The sequence below is a fragment of the Gymnodraco acuticeps genome, unplaced genomic scaffold (genome assembly GCF_902827175.1).
Source record: "Gymnodraco acuticeps unplaced genomic scaffold, fGymAcu1.1, whole genome shotgun sequence".
Taxonomy (NCBI): domain Eukaryota; kingdom Metazoa; phylum Chordata; class Actinopteri; order Perciformes; family Bathydraconidae; genus Gymnodraco; species Gymnodraco acuticeps.
The window spans coordinates 4,000,846-4,021,430 of NW_022989974.1; the positions used below are offsets into that span (position 1 = coordinate 4,000,846).

Here is a 20,585-nt window from a genome sequence, read left to right on the forward strand (position 1 = left end):
AAAAAAAAGAGGAGGCGGATCTAATGCCTTATCAGAATTCTACCGGAGATAAAGTTAAATTCTGCTGTGATAAAACCCCATCCTGTTCTAAACCACATCAAGGATTATTTCTGAAACAGTATGGAGCTCAAATGCGTTTTCTCTTGCGGGTTTATCACAAGGTGAGTTCCTTTGTTCATTTCCTGCTTTTTAAACACATGTGCTCTACAGTACAGGTTAGCTCTGAGTGTTAGCGAGGCTTGCTAATGTAAACAAAGAGGAGATTACGTCCAAAACACGTCAGGCATTGTTTCTGATAGCAACTTTCTGTGGGTCCACCATCTGAAATTACTTAATATCGGCAGCAAATCTGTATCCGCTCATTGTCCCCGTTTTTAAAAGATTTGGATACGGAGGAAAAGAGAAAGGGTTTTATCTAGGGCCGGGACTCGATTAAAAAAATTAATCTAATTAATTAAAGGCTTTGTAATTAATTAATCGAAATTAATCGCATTTGTAATCACATATAAATATTTGACCTGAGAACAGTGAGAAGCAATTTTTTTCACATGGATTTTAGTATACCATTAGGCGCAGTCACACCGCAGTACTTTTCCCACAAAGGTTCATAAGAACTCTTTGAACCTGGGGGGTGGATTAGGCAAATGAAGCCGCTGACGTCACTTCTTCTTCTTCTGCTTTGGGTTTACTGGCAGGCCGCAAACCACTTCACGGCGTATACTGCCGCCCAAAGTCCCCGGAGTTGGGGACTGGCTTCAGTAGAAGCTGCTGGGACTCCCAGCAGCTTCTACTGAAGCTTTCCGAGTAAATCGCCAGAACGCCGACACCTCCTCATCTCCACCGCTCCCATGTTTTATTTTGTGTTGCCATAAGTTAGTCTCTCTGCGTTTCTGTGCTGTGCTAATGCTAATAATGCTAATGCGAGGATAATAAAATGGCGGCTTCACAAAACTTTTTGGGAGTTTTACGGGGCGTGGTTTGCAATCCGCCCAGCCAATCAGACATATAGCTATTTTCTCACAAGAGAGCCGTACGAAAGTCCCTGCTCTCTAGCAGCTCTCTGCTCTCTAGCAGGGACTTTCGTGGGGGTAAAAAGGTTCTCATGAACTAATTTTAGTACCGGCTCTTTTTGGTGTGAACGCGATAAAAGAGGCTAACGTCCACGCTAGCTGCTATATGTTTTGCATTGAGATGATACTTGAGGCTTGATGTGCTGCGGTGATATGCGAATTCCTTTTTGCATAATTTGCACACAACCGTGCTCTTATCGACGCTTCCATCCGTCCGTTTTTTAAAACAACATTTCCCACTGTTGTTCACTGTGGTTTGTTGTTGTCTGAAGTCATGAACGTTAGTTGGTGCTCCAGTATAATCGGTACGCCTGAAACTCATCCAGTGAGAAACGTTCCGCGGTGCAAAAATAAGTGCGATTAAAATGCGTTAATTTTTTTAACGCGTTAATTTTTGTGTAATTAATTAATCTTAATTAACGCGTTAAAGTCCCGGCCCTAGTTTTATCTTCTGACGCTGCGTGAGTTCCCCGATTCACCGGGGAAGCGTAATATTTATGTATAAAAGACATCAAAAAGTGCATTTTGCATGATAGGTCCCCATTAAGTAAAACATCTGATCTGAGTAGTTTTTCCACCCCTGCTTTAGGTGTCTATCATAGGTTTTAACCAGTTTTAACAGACATAATGTAAGACTGCGCCTGCGTGTGCCCAGGAGCTACGCTTCCAGTTTCGTTTTTGATAATGCCTTTTATGAGTGTAGTCTGAATCTGATTGGTGGCTGGAGTAAAAGGAAGTAAAACACATGTTGCGTTACTTTCCAGCGGAAGCCAGAGACACTGCGGCTCGTTTGACAACAATGTGAGATTTTCAACTACAAGGTAAAGCTTTCCAACTTGTCAACAAGGTGAGACAGGCTAATAAACCTCGAAGGGAAAGAAAAATGTTAATATTTCACTTTCCAGATGTAACGAAGAGATCAGTAAGACGCGCTTCCTGGTTTATCGGACCTTCTACAGAGAATAACATTTGGCGTGTCATTCATACAGATCAATCCACGACAGACAGAAATGGACCATGCACGACCACAAGACACACAGCAGAGCAAGGTAAATACACAGTGTCCTGCAATTCGTCCTGTGCTCACAGACTGCACACGGCCGGGTAACCCCCCTCGCCAAGATAAATCTACTTTCGCTTTCAATACATCAAAAATAAAGCTCATGAACTTTACTTAGCTTTCATTTGACTATAATTGCATTCACTGCTAACTGCACTATGACAAAGTGTGATTGTATGTGTGGTTTAGGAACACATTACTCTCCTGATATGTGGTTTACAATAGGCAGCTGAAAGTATGTTTCCCTTTATTCATTTAAAGATCCAGTATACTGTTTACAAACCCTGTGCACTTCCTCTAAGCACATTTCAATCTTCCAAAGAAATCAAACGTCTCAGCCTTAATATCTTTATTAAATAATCTGCACATATTGTACATCTATTGGGTGTTTCATCTGTGAAATGTCTAAAAAAAAAGTGTGGACATTTCCCATCATGTAATCCTACAGACCAAACCAAGATTATTTTCAATATACTGTCACATAAGATTACACATTTTAGAGGCTAGAACATGGGAGTGTTTTTGCTTAAAAAATGCTTAAATTATTAATACATTACCAAAAATAGTTGGCAATCATTTTGTAATGACTTAATTTTGTCCGTTTAGTAATACTCAGACACAAGCTGTACTGCAACACCATAATAACTGTGATTAACATGTTTTATTTCCTCAGGGCTCCATGTTGCGACCAAGGGAACACAGTGATGAATCGGCCGAGAAGAGGCCTTCTGATGACTCTGCTTCTCCCTCTCTGGTACATCATGTTCTCACATGTCTCATGAAACCCTTTTAGACTCGTTTTAGTTCCACGGTGTGATAAATAGTTTTACATCTGTATAAACAGGATAAGAAGAGGCTGATCAGAAGAGTGAGGAGTCCATCCAGACCGAGGGCGTGGCTGTCTAATTCTTACAAACCAAAATTTGGGACGCGAGTCCAAAGACGGTAAGACTGACGGCTTGAGTACAGCAAGTTTGTATTTAGTTTTCCTCCCAAATATTCATTTACTTTTTGCGTTTTTCCCCCTCTCAATTTATGCAATTTTCAAAGGGAGGACCACTTCTACAAACCTGGCTTTGCAAACCAGAAGTACCAACACTTAAACCACCGGGGTAACTTTCACCGGAGGGGTCATTTCCATCCTAAACTTCACCAAGCCTCACCAAGGGACAGGGAACGGGAGGAGAAGGAGCGGTATGAGCCGAGAGAAAGCGGTGAAGGCGGTTCACCTTCAAAACAAAACAACAGTAAGTTGGTGCAGCAAACATCTGTGAAAACCACATTAATACACCAATTATACAATGTTCACTATTGGACCAAAATATGTTTATTTATGGTTTGAATTCTACTCTTTGGGTTACAATTAAAGTAAATATTGATTCTACAACATACAATCATATTTAAGACAATGCAGAGGATACACTTTCCCTGTTACAATATAAAAACTCCCCTGTGCACAAAGTGAGGTTTATAAAGAAATGGTTGTCAGAGAGGGGTGAGGAAGAACTGAAAGACCTCCCTACGAGCGAACATCTCTGGCAATGCATATAAAGGCCTCAGCTCTTCTTTATACTCCTCGTAGCTTGTAATGACGAAGGCCTCATTGACCCTGAGTCAGGTACATAATCACTGCGAGACATGGACTTGATAAAACACACTTTTACAGACAACTGGGATTTTAGAGGTTAGGGTTTTCACACGCCTTTCATTTGGAAAAGGGTATGATTAAGATACAATTATAAGAACTGCTGTTGTAAAACTGCTTTCTTTTAGACTATGATTCTCAGTGGTGTTGGGCAATGTGTGAGGCTACAGGACTTTATTACTGATGAAAGGTCAAACCAGGCTATTGCCCATTTTCACAGATTGCACAGATTGTGTACTTGTACTTTGACCTTGACACTAAAGACGGTCCTACTGAGCCACAAATATGTCTTGTCGTTTGTTGTTGTCCATCAACATTTAGTGTTTTAATTAAGGGTTTTGCATGATTCCTAATGCACCTTTAAGGGACCATTTACACTTGGCACGACAGAAAATACCCACATTTCCCAAATTGTGAAACTACTCTAAACCACTAACTACTAAAAGTAATGCCTATGTTTTTGGGATAAGCTGTTGATAATAATTCTCGCCATTACAATATAAAGCACTGCATACATCCTGAACATAAACAGATATTTATATCCTGTAAATTAACATAAGAGGACGCCCTGCCTCTCACACACACTGGCTAGACACAATAGCAGAAGCACATACACACATATAAAACAGTTCAAACATACACACTTAAACAGATTACCCCTAAACAAAAAAACTACAAAAAATGTTGAAAATGTTTGTTTTTGTTGTCATCCCTCGTACATGAATAATACACTATTGAAAAATGCACGTCACAAGCTGTACAGTTTCACTGTGCACTTTATTAAATGACCATCAGGTGGCAGTATAAGCAAGCAGGCAGGCACACAAATGCACATTTCCATGGACACTTTGCATTACAAATATTTGGAGGGCATTTGCTCATCGTGGTATGTGTTGGTTGGTTGGTTGGTAGTCACAGTGATGGCAACAAACCAGTGTTATATAATGCTGACCAAAAAGAAGCTTTTCCTGTTCTAAATAGATGGATTGTGATGTGATGTAATAGTCCATGCTTTATTCATTATATGTCCCAGGATGTAAACAGTGTAATTTAGTCATAGGTAGGTTTATTAGATACTTGAGAATTACTACTTGACTCATTTGTCAGTGGGAGTCTGGAAGTAAACAGTAAGGGCTCAACAATTGTTACAACCATGTTCCCTTGGTTTTAACACAAACTGTGAATGTTTTTGTTGATCTTTTCATCATTACAAAGTGGTTGTTTTTAAGGACTGAGCTGTTGGTACTGTATGTTTTTATCTTTTCTTGCACCCAGGCACTGTATCCGTGCGCACACTGCAGCACTGTGGAGGTGTGTGTTTGTGTATGTGTGAGTGTGGAACAGGTTTTTTGTGTGCCTGAGTGATGGTGCGATGATGGTGACTCATCGCTGATTTGTGTGTATGAGAGCGAGAGGGAGAGACTAGCCAGCAGTATGTAATGAGCCATAACAAAACTATTTATTCACATAGGAATACTGCATTCCATTAATACAACATTTCCTAATATCAGCAGGTTTTGCTTAAATATGTATCGATTGTTAGACCGTGATACTTCACGACAAAACAAAAACATCGCAGGAGGATGGAGAGAAAAACGAGGCCTTTAACATCAATGGTGGTCTAAAGATACACATATAAATGCTGTAGGGGCTTATAGGCATGGGTATCAGAAAAAGAAGGCCATCTCTCCTTTCTCTTGCTGTGTTGTTGTGTTGACCCTGTGGTTTGTCTGTTTTCCAGCAAGCAGATCGTTCTTACCCAGACCCAGCTCCAACAGGGACAAGGACCTGCAGTTTGTAAGTTCACGAGAAGAAAATAAATCTGCTCTGCTTTTCCCTTCACTGGTTTACCATTTTGCAAAAAAATAGTGGTCCACCATTTTTTATAATTGGAATTCTTAAATATTTTCCATTTAAGAATTGATGTAATATAGTGCTGCACTGTCTGAACCGTGTTATTGTGATATCTTGTATGAAAGCTTTAATTCAAAATAAATATGTTTTTGAAAGGGATTTTCTGTCTTGTGAAATGAACAACCTGATGAGAAACAAGGGCTGCACCCTGTGATCGTTATTGATTCATCTGCTGATTTATTTATTTGGTCCTCTTTTAGCTTAAGGCCAGTCTCCCAAGACGTTTATACTGAGAAATTGCTTTTTCTAATGTCTGTTTTTGTCGAGTGATATTCAGTTTAAAATTCCATTAAATAGTGTAGTGGGTACACCATTTTTCTTGATCAGATAGCAACATTAATAAATCATTTAAAAAAGCCAATTGCTTAAGGAGAAGTCATTTACATATTTAATTTTTGACTACATGCAGTCAGAACAAATTGTGCATTTATAATAACTTGTGTTACAAGTCACCATGTGGAACTTCACTTTAGTCATCTTGTGGCCATTAGCAGCACAGTCATCATCACTTCATCATAATGTTTTTTGGCCAGCTGTCCGATTACTATGATCCAACTCCTGTCTCGTTTTTTCTTCTTCAGGTTTATCAGAGCGACAGGAGCCAAAGCCGAGAGAGCAAAGAAAGAGAACGCAGCAGAGAGAGTGAGCTCCCTTCAACTGCGAGCCATACGGCGACACGAGACAGAGCCATCCAACACAAGAGGAGGGAGATAGATGAGGTAGAGGAGTGTCATTTCATAAACACACACCTTGGAAGAAGGGTTATAAACAGATCGAGGAAGAGGGGAGATAAGAGAAGCTGGGATTAAAGACTGACAAAGAAAATATGTTAGAGCCGACAGGAGACAAGACAAGAAGATTTGTTTCCTGTAGTCTAAGCATTCATTTTGAAATGTTATTATTGTCTTCACTTTTCTGAGAACTGACAAAAAACGTCTTCTCATTATTATGGTTTGACTTGATTTATGGTGTTTTAGTTTTCTAATTGAGCAAAAACACAACATGATTCTGTTTTTTATGTAGTCTCACATGCATCATAAAAGGCTCCGACACGTGCCTTAATGCGGTCCTCAATGTGACAGGCATCACATAATGCTCTGCTCAGTGTGTGTGTGTGTGTGTGTGTGTGTGTGTGTGTGTGTGTGTGTGTGTGTGTGTGTGTGTGTGTGTGTGTGTGTGTGTGTGTGTGTGTGTGTGTGTGTGTGTGTGTGTGTGTGTGTGTGTGTGTGTGTGTGTGTGTGTGTGTGTGTGTGTGTGTGTGTTGTGTGTGTGTGTGTGTGTGTGTGTGTGTGTGTGTGTGTGTGTGTGTGTGTGTGTGTGTGTCCACCCACTTGATGGAAAAGATAGTGTCTTGCTTTTTCATATCTCCATGGTTGCAGGATTATAAAGATATTCGAGAAAAGCTGGTCAGGCAACAGGTAGCCGATGCAAACATTTCCACAAAGCTCAGCCTCCAGGCTCCATTCTTTGAACGTTACTGCAGATTGTTAATGCATTCAGTGGTAATTGGAGATGCATGACTAGACTTCTCACTTCGCTCATTTGTTGTGCTCTCTTCCTTCCTTCTGCTCCAACACTTTGTCACTCTTCAAACCATTTATCTAATTTGCCCTAAAACCGGTGTGTGGTGTGTGTGTGTGTGTGTGTGTGTGTGTGTGTGTGTGTGTGTGTGTGTGTGTGTGTGTGTGTGTGTGTGTGTGTGTGTGTGTGTGTGTGTGTGTGTGTGTGTGTGTGTGTGTGTGTGTGTGTGTGTGTGTGTGTGTGTGTGTTTCTTGTGTTGTGTGTGTGTGTGTGTGTGTTGTGTGTGTGTGTGTGTGTGTGTGTGTGTGTCTTGCAGGTGTATTATCAGGAATGTGAAATGTTTGGCCTTGTGGCAAAGATGTTGATCGCCAAGGATCCGACGCTGGAGCAGTCCATTCAGTCGGCGCTGCAGGAGAACCTCAGGGACATCGGCAAGCGCTGTGTGGAGGGCATGGAGAAATTCATCGAGGAGTACGACTCCAAGGAGCTGCCTCACTAATCAGTCACAGACGTCCCATCATTGATCCTATTGTTCAGAATCGTCTATCGTGTGATTGAACACTGCTTTTGCTGTTTGTTTTTGCTTGCAGAACGTTTGTACATTGTTGTATGCTGTCTGGCCGTATGGTGAGCAGCACTGGTAAAAGAAAATGAAAGTAAACTGTGATAATAATTCGTAGCTTTGATTTTTTTTAAGTTTGATGATTATAGTGAAAGAATACACTGGTTGTATCACTTCAAGTGTGCTTATAAAGAAGTCAACACATTTATTTTGACATGTAAAACTTGCTTTTCAGAATATTAAATTGTATTTACAGGATAATAAACGTGTGGTTTGAAAATACTTTCAATGATTTATTCATGGGAATATGTGAAACACAATACCAAATCATAATAGGAAATACATTAATGGGTCAGAAGCTAACATTGTTGTTTAAGTTAAAGTATTTAAGTATTACTAGAATGACGAATAATTCCTTTTGATGCTTTTGCTTAAGCTGGATGGATAAAGTATGGCCCATATTGGATTGTTATAAATGTCAGCCGTAAATAAGAAATTTGCAGCACAGAAATGTCAAATGTATTTTTTTAAGTTACTTAGGAACACTCCAGACTGACAAGTTATAGTTTCACATGTAAAATGTTCTGCTCTTTTCATATTGAATTCCTAAAATGGCACTCAAAGATTCTACACTTAAAGTTCAGTTTACTCACCATGATAATGCCTTCTCAGTCTGTAAAAATGGCTTCATTATTTCATCTGTGAATCTGAAAGAGCTTTGTCAAGTCTAAAAAAAAACCTCATGATGTAATTGACGTCATTGCAGCTCAGGCCTGGTGACTAAAAATCTATAACAAAGTTTGTGTTACAAACTGGTGCTGTGGAGAGAAAGATTGGTGTTATCCAGACAGAGGGTCAAATGAGAGATGGTATCCAGTTGCATTATGGGAATTATAGGATCAAGTATTTTCTGAGCCTGACACATAACAAGTAGGATGTTATTTGCGAGTACCCCTTCAAATGAACAGATGTAGCTATCCATATGGTGAAGTTATGGTGTGTATCTGTTGGGCTCTGGTTTGATCACTGGCTAACATTACAATAACATACTAGTGGCATGGTGGGTACAACGTTTTGGTCTAGATTCTAGACCAGGGGTAGCCAACACGGTGCCCGCGGGCACTCAGTCGCCCGCAGGGGCAACGTGAGGCGCCCGCCGGGCACGTTCTAAAAATAGCTCGCGAAGAAAATCCAAAATGTAAAAAATACACAAAACAAAAAACGAAATGTAATTAAAATAATCTACCACATGCAAACGAAACCTAAATCATAGCGAACTCTATCTACTTACTACAACTCTATATCTATCTAACACCCCTCCTCCCCCCACCCCCTACAATGAATATCGACCAATCACGTTCTTGCTTGATTTGCGGGACCAGCGTTGCAGTCGGGAAGAAAAGCAATGTGGCACCTCCCCGCTGATTTTCCTTCTGGCAGAATCTACACATCAGCCCCATTGAACAGCCTAGTTGTGCCAGCCTATACAACACATGAGGGCCATAGTTTTACTGTGTGTGTTGTAACTTGCATATATTTATTCCACTTGACGCACACACACGCATGGCGTAATCTCCAGGGGGGACATGTCCCCAGCACTTTTCGAAATCCCGTTTGCCACGGAGGAGCACACAGCCTGTGTGTGCGTGTGTGTGTGTGTGTGCGTGTGTGTGTGTGTGAGAGAGCACCCCTTTATCTATGTAATATAGATAAAGTAAGAAATCATTCCAATGTGTACAATAGGGCAGTACAAAAAACAGTTTAAAAGGGGAGTGATTAGTAAAATATACATTAATACAAATAAAGAATGCTAACTAGGTAACACAAGATAAGAATAAACAAGTTGAAATGATTTGTTATTGGTTGTGATCATATTCTAAAGATGTTTGGATTATTGAAAAGTATACAGCTCCCTTTCATGAGTGTTGAGAGCTGTATCCATAGATTCATTTTGTGCTCAAAGTGCACCAGATTGATGCATTTCACTTCAACATTTAAAAAAAAATCTTCCCGGGGTTGCATGCCCCCGGACCCCCCTAGAGGAGGTGAGGACCCCCTAGAGGAGGTGAGGTCCCCCCTGGAGGATGTGAGGCCCCCCCTAGAGGATGTGAGGTCCACCCCCAAATAAAGCAAGTTAAAATAATTAAATGACATGTTCTTTTAGTAAACACTGAAACGGGTCCCACAGACCCAAACAGCACACAAAGGTTAAAGGTCAGCATATAATAATGTTAAAATGTGCTAAATATATACACTGCAAAAAAAAGAAGAAAAGAGGAGTAAAAGTGGCCCCCGACTTGTTTTATTTTTTGAAAGTAGCCCTCATCCTAAAAAAGGTTGGTGACCCCTGGTCTAGACTAATATCCCAAAATTAATATTTGGATTGCCATGAAATGTGGTACAGACATCCATAGCGGATCTTAGAACAGCAAACTCCCTTGAAATGTTTAAAAGCAAATTAATTAATTAAATTATCTTTCTTTTAATTTGGGTTAACTTTCAGTTGTCACTAGTATCATTGTTCATGTTTTACTGTATTTTATTTTCTGTTTTGCTTTTATTTTACATTTTTAATTTAGTTAAAATTGTTTTATTTTAACATATCACTGTTAATGTTTTATCTTGTTCTGTATTAATTTTAATATTATTTTAATATTGTTATGTTTTCTGTAAAGCACTTTTGGCTGCTTTGTGCATGAAAGGTGCTATACAAATAAAGTGTATTATTATTATAGTAACCAGAGGATTAATCATATTACACTTGATTAGTATTCCTCTAACTGCCAACAGGTCAAAATGTGTCCAGTATTTTGTTTAGGACCAAATCCTCATCAGCCTCAGCTATACTTTTTTTGATAGTGCTCTTCTGCACCTGGGAGCAGCTCCTACGTTTCCCTGGAACATTGAATTGTGGGACAAAAGGCCTTTTTTCACAGCAGACATCTTGGCATGTCACAGCAGGGAAAGCAGCAGGTGTGATTGATCAATTTAATCACAACAGCTGCAATCCATTCAGGTGAGCCAGTTTCAGTTTGCAGGTATTGTACATGCTGCCTCGTAGGGACAACTGATGGAACTGAGCCATGGTGTTGATTGGTCTACTCCTGATATGGTGAGTCAAAATGGCTGCCTTGAATTTGTCTTCAGTTCACAAAGTAATAGTGACTTATTTTATATCTCAGTTGAAGCACCTGCTATAAATAATATGCATCACGGATATGGGGCACAGCCAATGTGTCACTCCAGCCGACCAATGAGAACAATTTATAGGTACAACTTGCTGGTTGTTCATTGAAGTACACTTTATTTTCATTATGAGACAACAACAACAAATCAACATGCAAGTCTCCCTATCTCTACATCATGTTATACAAATAATGATTCTTTAGTTACAAAATATATAAATATTTAAGACCATATGTACAGAACATTTACATTACTACATCCATTAATTTATTAAGTTTATTACTATATATACATTAAACAGGTTTTAATTCTGTAATATTCTCATTATTATTTGCATTTTTATGATTATAAGCATTATTTGTAATTATTATTATTATTATAATTCTTAATCATCTAAGGGTAACTCTAAAAAAAAAAACAAAGCATGTTGCAGAAGAGAAAACGGGACCATACCTGACGTTACTGTGCCTAAATGTTCAAGGATCAGAGGCCGTGTGGCGCTCTGTCCTTGGTAAAGCATGGAGAGCCGGCTATGGAGAGCACAAAGTTCAACAGACTATTTGTACAAGGTGATAACAGGGCTAGCGAGCCAACACTATATTCCAGCAGCATTTGGATTCCACTGAGGTAAACAATGACATAGCTTGGAATCTAGCACGTAACTTTCACTATCCCAACACAATTTCTTGTTTGTCCACATAGAATACGTTTTTCTGTCCAGGGATTGTTGGATCTCTGAGCTGCGACAGTCAGATCGCTGCACTTCCACCATCTTTACTTCCCTTTTTCAAACTGTGAAGGAAATGTCCGATCTCTCTGTACCAGGGATTCATGCACGGACGGGCCCGGAGATCGTGTTATTTACCTTGACCACATTATATTTAGTAGTCAAATTCATCAGTACTTGCTGGTACCATCAGAGGAGTTGATCTCTATCATTGTAAACATTTCTGTTGTGTAAGCCAGCTGAGCTTCCTCTTATGATTAGATCATCCTGTGTAGGTGTACACAAACACTACCCGGTGTAGAGTTGTGTAAGCTCACATGCACACAAAACTGGCCTTTTCTCTCTTCCAACCTAACACACACACACACACACACACACACACACACACACACACACACACACACACACACACACACACACACACACACACACACACACACACACACACACACACACACACACACACACACACACACACACACACACACACACATACACACATACACACATACACACATACACACACACACTGACACACACACTGACACACACACTGACAACTGTCTCACTCTCACCTTCCCACGCTCTCTGTTTCACCTTCTTTGTTGCTTTAACCGTCTCCTTACCTCTCATTCTCTCATCTCTTTCACTCTCCTGCTCATCCCTCACCATCCCCTTGCCCTATATCTAAGAAAGTATGCAGTTTTTGCTCTTCCTCCTTTGGCGGTTGTGCATCTGGCCATGAATCGGCCCGTGCACAGGTCCGTGGTGGGGAGCTATCCCAGAGGGACTGTAACGATGGCGCAGCTCCTCGTTGTTGAGGTAGCAAAGCTGCACGGGCCGAGGAATTGGTTCACCCAGGAAATAACCTTCATCTGCCTCAGACTCGGAGGAAGAGGAGCAACTGGAGCACCATGGGTCAGTAGCCTCCATGTGACCGTCGCCCCAGCACTGACCACCCAGCCCCGGGGGTTGCCAGCCAGCATTTTGCAGGGTGAGATCAGAGGTGGTGCGGGGGCAGGGTCGTTGGGGCTGCTGTCTGTACCCGCCGGGCTCCAGACCGAACAACTCCCGAGCGGCGTTACCAGCGGGGAAGCGATCGTAATCCTCCTGGACGCGGCGGTAGGGCAGCTCCACCATCTGAGCAGGACGGTCTGCCACCAGGTGCAGTGCGTTGTCAGAGCGGGAGCGACGGGAGCGTTTGTGATGGCGGCTACTGCGGTGCTGCCCGTTGCCGTGATTTCCACGGTGGTGTTTGCGGTGTCTTGGTTGTGGCTGCTGCTGTTGCTGCGTCACAGGTTCCTGCCCGTTGATGCGTCTGCGGGGCATTCTGTCGCTCATTGGAGCCATCCGCAGGTTTCCACTGCTGCCCATCACCCCAACGCGACCTTTGCCATCGAATCCCAGCGGCTGTGGGCCATCCCAGTACTGCAGCGGGTAGCCGACCCTCAGCGGACCGTACATGTTGTTGTTGTAGGGCCGGGAGGAGGACAGAGACTCTGTGCTGTGGAACTGGACTGAGGAGCTGAGGGTGCCCATGTGGCTCTTTTCAGACACGTTCACACCCGAGTCTTTACTCAGGTCAGGCATGGAGAACCTCGACAAATGCTCCTGGCGCTTAGTGACCCCGTCCAGAGAGTTACCTGCTAAAAGCATAAATCATATGTCACATTACTATATAATTCAGCATTTAATGTCATTGAAACATACTGGATCATGTACATCAATTTACCTGTAGCATTGGACATAGTGAAGGAGTCCATGGATCCACGAGGAGTCTGTTCTAGAGGAGTGAGGGGCCCGTTGAAGCTCATGGCGTTGATGGGGTTCCTCCTGGTCAGAGGGGGTCTGCCGTCTCTCTGGAATCCATGCAGGCTGATGCTCCTCTTGTCAGAAAATCCCTGATTCTGGCTGGGCATCTCGTTGAAACTCATCTGGGTGCGAAGCTTGTTGGGCCTGAACTCATCCTGGCTGTGGTGGGTCCAGTTCTCGTTAAAGGAGTGGCCCCTCAAAGCAGCCATGGGAGTCCTCTTGGCATTGCCTTGTTCCTTCCCCCAGGAGTCAGGCCTTTTCCCTGGATTGGCAGCAGTCTGAGCTGGAGGATGAGCATTTGTGTTTGGATTGTAGCCCTGCCTGGGGTTACACTGAGCCAGCAGATGTATAGGTGCGGGTGTAGGTGTGGGTTCTAGCTGGGGCCCCTCATACACGGCAGGGACGTAGGGGTCATCGCGGCTCATCCACACCTGGTTAAGGCTCGGGGCACGGCTTGGAGTGCGGCTGGGCGTGCGGTTAGGGGTCCTGCTCGGGGTCTGGCTAGATGAGAGGCTTAAACGGTCCATCTGGCCGGAGAGGGGTTCAATTTCAGCAGACAGACGGTCGGGCATGGGGGGGGGAGCTGACTGGCGGGGCTCGGCACTCCGCTCTGCATTCCTGCGCTCATTTTTGCCAATCTTGGTGCTGTGGCGGGATTCACGGGAACGGGCACTTTGGAAGGCAGAGTCGGAGGAGTCAGACTCATCTGGATCCTGATTGGTTCAAATAAAACACATAAGTACAATTATTACCTGCTAATATCTAGACATTAAGAATAGATTGTTTGGGCTTTACAGAAAATACAGGCAGAAGGGATGTTCATAATGGTCACAAGTGATGATTGAGAGACATTATCTTTCAAATGTTTTTAACCTTCAATGTATGTTTAAATGATCCAATAATATACAATCCCTAGTCCTGTCTTTGGTGACCCACCTGTCCAGCGCTGCAGGATCGTGAGCAGAAGATCTGCCCCTGCTTTGGCAGAAAGGGGCGGCCCAGCAGAGAACGCTTGCAACGGGCACAACAAAAGCACTCCTCGGTGGCGTGCCAGTGCTGCCCATCATAAGTCATCTGGCCTTGGTCAATGCCTTTGGTAAGATGTAAAAACAAATATCATGTTATAAGATAACATACCAGAAGTAGGTTTATTAGTAAACGCACAAGCAGTCCAGCTTTAACTGATAGAAAATGGTAATGTGATGGCAGCTTCTCCAATAATACTGAAAATGTTATTCTACAAAGCCTGAGCGGCTAATGAACCGCTGACCACAGCCTGATATTAGCCAGTATATTGAGCTCATTTTAGTGAGATTTGCAATTTAGTGCTGAAATGGACTTGAAAAAAAATATATAAACAGAGGTTTTTTTCTTCTAAAGGAAAACATTTCTGTGCCCATACACATGAATGCTCGATTTGAAGATAGCATGAATACATTTCAGCAGCCGTGCTCCCCAAGTAATCATCTTTCACAGCTTCCATCTGGATACTGCATGGGAGCATCCACTCTTTCACTGTTACTGGAGCTTGGGATGATAATAACCATCCACATCTCACTGCCCTGACTCCGCCTCCTCACAGCTGTGGCACACAGCCTTACAAAGCGGATAACACCCACACTTACAATAAATGGCTGTTTGAGGTTTTCTATGTTAGAGTGGGGTAATAAGTGTCAATGTGTTTTGTTAACAGCTCATACATGTTAAGAGAAATAAACACGTGCTGTACCTATGTGTTCTCCACATGCGTCACAGTACTCTGCATAAAGGGACTCAAAGCAGTTGCAGCAGTGTGGCCGTCCGTCCTTCATGATGTAGCGCTGGCCGCCGAGGGTGGTCTCACACTCGTAGCAACGGAAGTGCTTCATGTGCCAGTGCCTGCCCTCCGCCTCAGTGCATTCATCAGCAAAGATAATCTGCATAACAAAGACATCACAACAGCAAGAGACTCGATTAGATTAAATGATAATAAATCAATATTCTGGCTCTAAACTAGTTTTACACATATTACAAAAAAAGACTTTTAATGCTGCTATAAAAAGCAAAATCATCTGGATGATGATGATGATGTTGTTGTCTGGCGTACCTTAGGGCACCATCCTCGGCTTATTATAATTTTTATAATCATTTTAGATGGCCACTCAAACTTAACATGCCACATATTGCATTCGCAGTGCAATTCCACCAATCTATTATAATATTCCAAACTTCTTAGATTATATTATTTGGATAAGTTAAGAATTTGAGAAACTGTATTATTGGGTAGAGCAGAACAGTTTTTTTCTTTATTTAAACTGTCTATAAACTTACCACCCATCAGAATCATCTTGGGACCCTTTGGAGGGTTCAATTATCGCTAAACTAATATTAGGCAAGGCAAGGCAAGTTTATTTATAAGAAAATGGCATTTAAAATCAGTCATTAAAAAGAAAAGCTAATAAAATAAACATTAAAAGAAAAAATACATGGATAAAAGTTACAGTGCAGTCTAAGATATGAATAGTTCAATTAAAAGCAGCGACAAAAAGAAAAGTCTTCAGCCTGGATTTAAAAGTAGTCAGAGTTGCAGCGGACCTGCAGGTTTCTGGGAGTTTGTTCCAGATATTTGGAGCATAATAACTGAACGCTGCTTCTCCATGTTTAGCTCTGACTCTGGGGACAGAAAGCTGACCAGTCCCTGAAGACCTGAGAGATCTGGATGGTTCATAATTTAGCAGGAGGTCAGAAATTTATTTTGGGCCTAAACCATTCAGTGCTTTATAAACCAGCAGCAGTATTTTGAAATCTATTCTTTGACACACAGGAAGCCAGTGTAAAGACTTCAGAACATGTGATCCACTTTCTTAGTGTTAGTGAGGACTCGAGCAGCAGCGTTCTGAATTAGCTGCAGCTTTCTAATAGATTTTTTAGTGAGACCTGTGAAGACACCATTGCAGTAGTCGAGTCTACTGAAGATAAAAGCATGGACAAGTTTTTCCAAATCCTGCTGTGACATTAGTCTTTTAATCCTAGATATGTTCTTTAGGTGATAGTAGGCTGATTTAGTAACTGTTTTAATGTGACTGTTGAAACTCAGGTCAGAGTCCATGACTACACCTAGATTTCTGGCTTTATCTGTTGTTTTTAACATTGCAGACTGAAGCTCAGCGCTAACTTTTATACGTTCTGACTTGGCTCCAAAAACCATTACCTCAGTTTTATCTTTGTTTAATTGGAGAAAGTTCTGACACATCCAGTCATTGATTTGTTCAATGCACTTACTCAGTGTTTGAATTGGAGCATAGTCTCCTGGTGAAATTGTTACGTAAATTTGTGTGTCATCTGCATAGCTATGGTAACTTATTTGGTTGTTCTTCATTATCTGAGCCAGTGGTAGCATGTAGACGTTAAAGAGAAGAGGCCCCAAGATGGAGCCTTGAGGTACCCCACATGTCATATTTGTCAACTCAGATGTGTATTTACCTATAGAAACAAAGTTGTTTCTGTCCTTTAAGTAGGATTCAAACCAATTTAGAACTGTTTCCGAAAGTCCCACCCAGTTTTCCAGTCGGTCTAGTAATATGTTGTGGTCAACAGAGTCAAACGCAGCACTGAGATCTAATAATACTAACACTGAAGTTCTGCCACTGTCTGTGTTTAAGTGGATGTCATTAAAGACCTTTACAAGAGCAGTCTCAGTGCTGTGGTTTGGACGAAAGCCTGACTGGAACACATCGAAACAGTTATTTAAATGCAAGAAATTACTCAACTGTTGAAAAACAACTTTTTCAATGATTTTACCTAGAAATGGGAGGTTTGATATGGGACTGTAATTGTTCATTACTGAAGCATCTAGATTATTATTAGGGATCCAATCATCCAATAACAATCTAGACATTACTCCTACATTTATTTTTTGAAGGTAATTCTTCAATCCAATATTATTGTTAATAAAAAAAAAAATCGAATTTTCTTTCCATATCTCCAGCTGGCATAAACCTTGTGGGTTATCAGATAAACATGATGTGTTGGTCATACAGAACTATAAGGAAAATACCATAATTTGTATAAAAAATTCATGAAATGGAAATTATTATCATCCCGGGCCAGCTGGCCACACATATGGTTACTTTCAGAGACATGCCAAGGGTACTAAGGTCTTTTCACTCCAGATCAATTTCAATCACATCGAAGTCTCTGAGCTATGAACCATTCAGCCATGTCCAGCCCTGAAGGCTCCAGGCCCAGACAGCGCACCTCATCACAGGCGGTGCAGCGGGGTTTCAGCCTCTCCGCGTGGTGTCGGCCGCAGAAGATCTTGCCATCCTGGTAGAAGTAGATGAGATCCACCAACAGCTCCTCACACATGCTGCAGACAAAGCAATGAGGGTGCCAGACTTTGCTGTGCCCTGCCCTCGCAGCAAAGACCACCATGTCGCCTCCGTTTATTTGACCACCGCACTGTAGGAGAGGAGATAGGGAGAGAGGATAGGATAGGAGACAAGAGAGATAGGAGAAGAGTTAAGGTAAATAAAGGAAGGAGAAGTAGAAGTCGAGAGACAATAAAAGGAAATTAGTTTCGATGATAAGAGAGGAAAGAAAAGAAGAGAAAGGTAGATGGAGGAATTAGGAGAGAAGATGGAAAGAGAAGAAAGACAATTAGACAAAGTAAGAAAAGGAGAGAAGAGAGGAAAGGTTAAAAATAAAAGGGATAAAGAAGGAGTGAGAGAAGAAGCCGAGAAAAATATGAATACAAAATGTATGATTTTGATTTGATGAGACATTTAAAAGCAACCCAGGTAAGGAAAACCAAGAGTGTTATTAAAAAAAATATGCTGAATTTTACAGAAAGAAATAGTAATGCAATTTCTTGAGACAGAAATAAGTGTTTGGGATGTTCGTTGGTATCTTCAATTAGTAAATTGGAAGACAAAAGGGCAAAAGGCAGGATGACTAGTTTTTTTACCTTGTCACAGATGGCGCCACTGATGGTGAGGGGGAAAGGACGGATGTTGCCTCTGCCCAAGTTGTCCTTCTTCCGCTGGTTGCTGAAGATCTTTAGTTCCCGTTTCTCCTCCTCGTCCAACGCGTTACAGTAACGCACCTGAACAACAAAGTTCATCATCAGGAATTCTCATAATGTCAAGAAAACTTCTGGAAGTCATTTCAAAGATAAACATGTCAACAAAAATAGGAATTTTCTGTTTTGTTAAAAAGGTTTTACCTCATTGTCATGGGGAGGCAACTGGTGCAGCAGCTGTTTGATGCGATATTTCTCTCCAGGGCTGTTTATATAGGGAACCTTTTCTTCGGGTAAGGAGTTATAGTACTGATGTACCTGAAACCAACAAGAACAAACATGTGGTGATCAAATATCAAACCTGAACTCACTGATGTTTGAGAACATCGGGGCGCAGACACCTGTTGTAAAAAGAAATGTATGTATGTATGTATGTATGTATGTATGTATGTATGTATGTATGTATGTATGTATGTATGTTTATAATGCCTTAATAAGATATTCTAGGGAACTTGTTAGTGACATTAGCATTCATTTCAAGTTGTGTTTCTTATGATGAATGTTAGTCTAATCTCATATCTGTTTTGTTTTCTACTTTGTAGTTACTTTGTAGGAATAGCTGATAAAAGCATTAGTGAACCAAAACAGGTATAGGTGGCTGAAAAATCCAAACAAAGAGCTGAATGATTCTCACAAAGACATATTTCAGTAGTCATATGATCCATTATTAAATTAAAAATGATTGACTAGAGTCATGATAAGAACCTGACTTTCACAGTTTTAACTAAGTCATTATGTTTCTATTATGTACAGCAAAAGGTAGGCTAATATAATATAATACTGTATAATTGTACACAATCTACATTAATAAATGGAGACAGACCTGTGTAAATTAATCTGAAATTGCTTTTAAATGAATCCTGGTATTCATGCTTTGTTTTTGCTTTGCCCTTGGAAATTAGTGTCTGGTTTTTAAAGTGTGGCCCAATGAGCTCTGTGCTGCAGCTGCTGCAGACACAACATTGAACAGCATCAGGTGCTTTACATTTTTTTTCATCAGCTAATATTCACATTGCTTAAAGGAAAACTCCATGCTGGTAGTACAATTAGAAATTAGGATGCAGGAGGACTTGTTATCCGTGGCCTGAACCTCCTTTTGTCTTTGCATGTTAGCAGGGGAAATAGAGAAAGCCTTGATTGGGTTTGAGAAGTAAACACTCAAAGAAAGGAAGGCAATCTTGTCACTTGTGTCTGATTTTCAGCAAAACAGCACTGCACACAAAGTGGTTTAGTGTTCAGTGCAGTGTAAAGATCTATTTTGCTGACGTTGTTGTGATCTAATTTACATAATAATAGGGGTGGAGAGCGCGAGGGAGAGGAAGTGTGCCCCTGAGTGCTGAGTGCTGCCCCTCAGATTCTATATGGCCCAACCATTTTTATATATATATTTTTTTAAATACTATGTGCATGCCTTTTTATATAATAGTGTTCTATTTTATTCATCTTTATGCTGCACTTGTAAAGGTCTTAAATTACATTCATTTAAACATAGACAGTGGCAGAATATCAGTTTTATTATTATTAGATCTCAGCGCTGCCTTTGATACTGTTGACCACAACATATTGCTAGACCGTCTAGAAAACTGGGTGGGAGTTTCAGCAACAGCTCTAAATTGGTTTAGTACCTACTTAAAGGACAGAACAAACTTTGTCTCAATAGGCAACTACACATCAACTTTGACAAATATGTCATGCGGGGTTCCTCAAGGCTCCATCTTAGGACCTTTTCTTTTTAATATTTATATGCTACCTCTGGGTGAAATTATTAAAAAGAGCGATCTAAGCTATCACATCTATGCAGACGACACCCAGATTTATTTTAAAATCACACCAGGAGACTATTCTCCGATTAGAACACTGAGCAAGTGCATTGAGCACATCACTGACTGGATGACTCAGAACTGTCTCCAACTGAACAAACAAAAAACTGAGATAATTTTTTTTGGAGCAAAGAAGGACCGATTAAAAGTAATCGCAGAGCTTCAGTGGGCAGACTACAAAACCACTAATAAAGCAAGAAATCTAGGTG

The 20,585-nt window shown here is 41.1% G+C and overlaps 2 protein-coding genes across 4 annotated transcripts in view; one reads left to right on the forward strand and one right to left on the reverse strand.

The window, feature by feature from the left end:
* Nucleotides 1-1,588: 1,588 nt before the first annotated feature.
* LOC117542967 (periphilin-1) lies at nt 1,589-8,054 on the forward strand. Of its 2 annotated transcripts, none has more exons than XM_034210862.1 (8): nt 1,589-1,917; nt 2,060-2,119; nt 2,804-2,884; nt 2,975-3,075; nt 3,181-3,377; nt 5,517-5,572; nt 6,271-6,408; nt 7,527-8,054. In XM_034210862.1, exons 2-8 carry the CDS (start codon nt 2,081-2,083, stop codon nt 7,707-7,709), a joined length of 795 nt encoding a protein of 264 aa, XP_034066753.1. In that variant the 5' UTR covers nt 1,589-1,917; nt 2,060-2,080; the 3' UTR covers nt 7,710-8,054. The 2 variants fall into 2 exon arrangements, with proteins under 2 accessions (XP_034066753.1, XP_034066752.1); XM_034210861.1 differs by having other exon boundaries at nt 1,591-1,891.
* A 2,995-nt stretch (nt 8,055-11,049) lies between these two features.
* The window catches only part of LOC117543130 (prickle-like protein 2), a 39,684-nt gene continuing 30,148 nt past the window's right edge, over nt 11,050-20,585 (reverse strand). The window contains exons 3-9 of one of the 2 annotated variants that reach the window (XM_034211218.1): nt 18,701-18,814; nt 18,443-18,580; nt 17,734-17,937; nt 15,227-15,413; nt 14,434-14,588; nt 13,418-14,210; nt 11,050-13,328 (exon numbers count right to left, since the gene is read on the reverse strand). In XM_034211218.1, the coding sequence (XP_034067109.1) occupies nt 12,373-13,328; nt 13,418-14,210; nt 14,434-14,588; nt 15,227-15,413; nt 17,734-17,937; nt 18,443-18,580; nt 18,701-18,814 (2,547 nt within the window). In that variant the 3' untranslated portion in view covers nt 11,050-12,372. Of the gene's footprint in view, nt 13,332-13,417; nt 14,211-14,433; nt 14,589-15,226; nt 15,414-17,733; nt 17,938-18,442; nt 18,581-18,700; nt 18,815-20,585 lie in introns of both variants that reach the window. The other variant, XM_034211217.1, reaches the window with a different exon arrangement.

Coding starts and splice junctions, on each gene's coding strand:
- LOC117542967 (XM_034210862.1), top strand. CDS start 2,081: ATGGACCATGCACGACCACAAGACACACAGCAGAGCAAG. Junction 2,120..2,803: donor AAGACACACAGCAGAGCAAG/GTAAATACACAG, acceptor TTATTTCCTCAG/GGCTCCATGTTGCGACCAAG. Junction 2,885..2,974: donor ACTCTGCTTCTCCCTCTCTG/GTACATCATGTT, acceptor CTGTATAAACAG/GATAAGAAGAGGCTGATCAG.